Raw genomic sequence first — 4344 nt, forward strand, 5'->3', positions numbered from 1 at the left:
TGTTGGCGTGGGGGCGGTGGTTGTTTTAAGAGAGAGAGAGAGAAAGAGAGAGAGAGAGAGAGAAATGGCCCACACTTTCTGTCTGAGCATTAAAATGCCAAGCCAAGAGCGTGGGCGGTTGCCATGCAGACGTTCCCTGAGGGACATCCTTGCTAGGAGAACAAAGGCCTTATTGTGGCGATATGGCCAATGGCTTGGAAGAAGATATACTTCGTGGTATCTGTTTAAGAGTTATCTGAGCCTTCCTTTTTGCTGGAGTTGTGTATATAAAATATATAAAAGCTCCAGCATTCTACGCACTAAGTCTTATGGATTATGAAAAGTCTAATTCCAAACTTTAAACTGGTTCCCCAGGCCGCACACCATATCCACAAGGAACCTCCTCTGTTCATGTTTTACATGCTCTTCGTGTGTCATCTGAAAGTGATCTTGCGTCACCTAGCCAATAATCAGCACACAAATGTTTCCGGTCAGATACAGGGTGCACAATACCAAAAAATGTTTAAGCTCCCCCACCCCGCCCCATAAGTGTTATCAAAGACAGGATCACAGGAACCACAATGCAAAGAGTCCAACCTCTCACTGGCTGTATTGTGAAGAGTCTCCTTTTCGACGTAGGAGAAAAGAAACTTGTGTCTGCTTTTTAGATTCTGAAAACAAGCCAGAGTGGAGAAAAAGTGTTAACACCAGGCTTAATAAAGCTTTCAAGACAAAAACCTGTTAAGCAATCTAGACAGACATTGTGAATTCCCTGCGGATCGTTTTTTGAAGTCTTGCACATACAGGAAACTGGTTAACAGGAGGAAGAAGTTGGGAGTTGCTACAGAGATCTTCCATGATTACAAAAAAATTGGCTAAGTAGATTGTTCCGTATAAACCCCTCTACTGGTCACTGTTGTCAGTGGTGCTGTGGCCCTTTTCTTTTTTCTCCTGAGCCTTGTTGCCCTTCTTCTTTTTCTTCTTTTTCTTGGTCTCCTCCTTCTTGCCAAAGGTTATGAAGTCACTTTTGTCAGTTTGGCTGTTTGGTGGATCCTGACGGATGGAGATGATGGCAGGAGATCCTGGGATAATGAATTTGTCTGGCAACTCACCGGGACCCGGCGGCTTGGGGTTGCCAGGCCCGTATTTAAAGGTCCAGCTGTTGCTGTTCACTCCAGCTCCCACTGGGGGGGACACCTCACCAGCCTCGGGTTCTAGGAGGGAAAAACAAACAAATCAAAAATTAAAGCCCCGGGATGTAAGGATTGCCCATCGTCAACCAGGAGCGCCATGCCAGATTAAGCCATGATGGTGCACAAATTCCTCCCCAAATGGGATCTGTATTCTGCAATATGAAGAGAACCACTGTATTGCCAAGCACTGTTTCCAAACCCCAGGGAAATAAAAGCCATGGCACTAACGGATGCTAGATCTGACACGATTCAGAGATCACAACATTTCACAGAATGAAATGGCTAGAAACGTTTTGTGGTAAAGTCAGATCTACAGGGTGTTTTACCTAGATAAGCAAGTACCAGACCCAACATGGCTCACATTACCAGAACTCATTGGGGAGACTTCTCCTCTTCCAGTCCTTTCCCCAGACATAAGACACCTTTTCCCAATCAGTTTCTTTCTCTGCTGGCATAGAGCTAGAAAGGAGTGAATTGCAGGTTCCTTGTCTTTTATTTATTTATTTTTAATTAATGTTATTAAAAGATAAGTCAAGTATACATAAACAAACCCATTATATCTCAAGATTACTGTATAAACATTAATACAAACTGTAAGTGCAGATTCATATATCACAATGCCATCTATTAACTTGTCAGCAGGATCTTCTTATGACCATATCCTTGTCACTTTCTTGTGATTTTCCAATTATTCTAAGATTGCTTTAAAGTAACGTATAATAATTCCAGATATATTTTAGAAGGACCTCAATAGTATTTTATGAGAGTGCTCAGACCATAAAAAATTCTCATAGATGTAGCCATTCCGCATAGCCAGTATGTGCTGGTAATACATCGTTTTCTGTGAAATATGTTATGAGAGGCAGGGGTCATTTCCTGCAGGAGCGCACAGGAGCGAAGCTCCGGCAGTAAAGAGCCCAGGGGGCGGGCACATGCAACAAGCCCCACCCCCTGCTCCCAGCAGTCCTCAGTCAGAGCAAGAAGCAGCCAGGTAAGCTGCAGAGCCCCCACCCGTGGAGCCTGAGCGGTGGGTGTTGCCTTCTGACACACTTCCGGTGATGTCAGGGGGTGTGGCATATGCAAATAAGTTATGCTAATGAGTTATGCTAATGAGCTCCTGCACCTCTTTTTCTATGAAATGACCCCTGATGAGAGGACACCATTTTTGAATGAATCTGGAATGGGATCCCGCATACCCTTGTGTGTGGGACTCGTATTTATCTGCTACATTGTCCATCACAAAGTGGTCCCAACATTTATTTCTCCATTGAGCAATGGAAGGAGGATCAGGATTGTTCCATGAGGCAGCAATAGAAAGCCGTGCCGTGGCTATTAATGTGGCGGCTAGTTCGGTAATTTTTACTTCGTTTTCTTTTATGATGCTCTAGGGGTCCTTTTTCAGTATGACACCTCCCCTTTCCCCAGTTCACTTTGAGACCAACGTTAATTCCTGAGAGTCAAGAGTGCTTTGTCAATTCTCTATCCCAAAAGGGGTTTCTTCTGCCTTGCTACTTTATTCCCTAGTAGTTAGTGAGTCGATCAAATGAAGTCATTATTAGGGTGCAGAGAGACCAAATACAACCACCACCACCACCATTTGGGAAACGATTGCTTTGACTCAGCATAATAAACATTAGTGATTACAAAAGGAAACATATGGGAGCAGGTAAAATCTTATTTACTGCAAGTGAGCAAAAGAACAGGGAGGGAAGGCAACGTGGTATAGCCCGGTCTTGTCAGATCTCACTTGGATGGGAGACCACCGAGGAAGACTCTGCAGAGGAAGGCAATGGCCAACCACGTCTGCTTCTCACTTGCCTCAACAGCCCCTTACTGGGGTTGCCATAAATCCACTGCTACTTAACAACACTTTACAGAGAGAGAGAGAAAGAGAGAGAGAGAGAGAGAGAGAGAGAGAGAGAGAGATCCAGGGGTCATTTCCTGCAGGAGCGCACAGGCGCGGAGGACCGGGACTCCGGCAGTAAAGAGCCCAGGAGGCGGGCACATGCAAGAAGCCCCGCCCCCTGCTCCCAGAAGCCCTGGGCCACGAGGAGCAAGAAGCAGCCAGGTAAGTTGCAGTGGGAGTTGCCTTCTGACACACTTCCGGTGATGTCAGGGGGTGTGGCATATGCAAATAAGTTATGCTAATGAGTTATGCTAATGATCCCCTGCACCTCTTTTTCTACCAAATGACCCCTGGAGAGATCAGACATCTGAGTTTCATCATTCCCTTTTAGTGCTTGACTACGAGGTGGAGAGAAATCTCTCCATTTTTTCCTTCTTCCATTCAGCGGTGTGTCAGCGGTGTGTCCTTTATCTCCCCCCCCTCCTCCTTTCTATTCCTAATCTCACCCACCCCCTCTATGTTACATATTTATTTATTTTAAAACGTGTATGCCTTCTCTTCAGAACCTGTTTGCTCTGGGATGTCCAGGAGTTTCTAGCTCTTTGTGTACCTAGCAGCTTCCGGTGTCTTCCCACAGTGGACGTGATATTTACGTCCTTTTGCACAAAAACTCTTGATATCACAAAGTCTGCCTCTGAAACTGTGTCTTCACTGGGTAGCTGAAGTCCCCACCACTCTAACTAGAAACCAGGGGTCATTTCGTAGAAAAAGAGCTAGGGGGACTCATTAGCATAACTCATTAGCATATGCCACGCCCCCTGACATCACCGGAAGTGTGTCCTCCCCACAGCCGGCAGCGACCTCCAGCGGGCACCAGCAGGGAGCTCCAGGCCCCGCCCTCCCGCACCTCACCCGGGGGGATGGCGTCCCCCCGCGTCCCCCTCCAAATGACCCCTGCTAGAAACACACTTTCCCAACAAATGGGGCCGTTTCAAGCTAATCTCTGAGTATGAAGAAGTACAAAAATAAAACTTGCTACCAGATCGGTGAACTTCATAATGATGACTTGAGAGGTGGGGAATCATTTCACCATGACCCTTTTATCATGCTTCATCTTCATCTGGAATATTTTATATGTGAATATATATATACACAAGTGGAGACCAGCAAGGAGCTTGCAGGGCTGGGGACAGTAGTGATGGTGGGAGGGCAGAGATCCTGGGAGCTATTTTGGCAGGGGAGGCAGGCCCGGCAGTGAGGAGGCTGACAGCCACAGCAGGCCTGGTAGCAATGGAAGGCCACCTAGCTTTAGTGATGCGGGGGGGG

The 4344-nt window shown here is 46.5% G+C and overlaps 1 protein-coding gene across 1 annotated transcript in view; it reads right to left on the minus strand.

Moving 5' to 3' along the window:
• Positions 1–882: 882 nt before the first annotated feature.
• PCDHAC2 (protocadherin alpha subfamily C, 2) overlaps positions 883–4344 on the minus strand; it is a 108320-nt gene continuing 104858 nt past the window's right edge. Inside the window, exon 6 of the mRNA XM_015429200.1 lies at positions 883–1193. Within this exon, the coding sequence (XP_015284686.1) occupies positions 883–1193 (311 nt within the window). The remainder of the gene's footprint in view (positions 1194–4344) is intronic.

Source organism: Gekko japonicus, unplaced genomic scaffold, assembly GCF_001447785.1.
Source record: "Gekko japonicus isolate JY-2015 unplaced genomic scaffold, Gekko_japonicus_V1.1 scaffold2946, whole genome shotgun sequence".
NCBI classification, from domain to species: Eukaryota; Metazoa; Chordata; class Lepidosauria; order Squamata; family Gekkonidae; genus Gekko; species Gekko japonicus.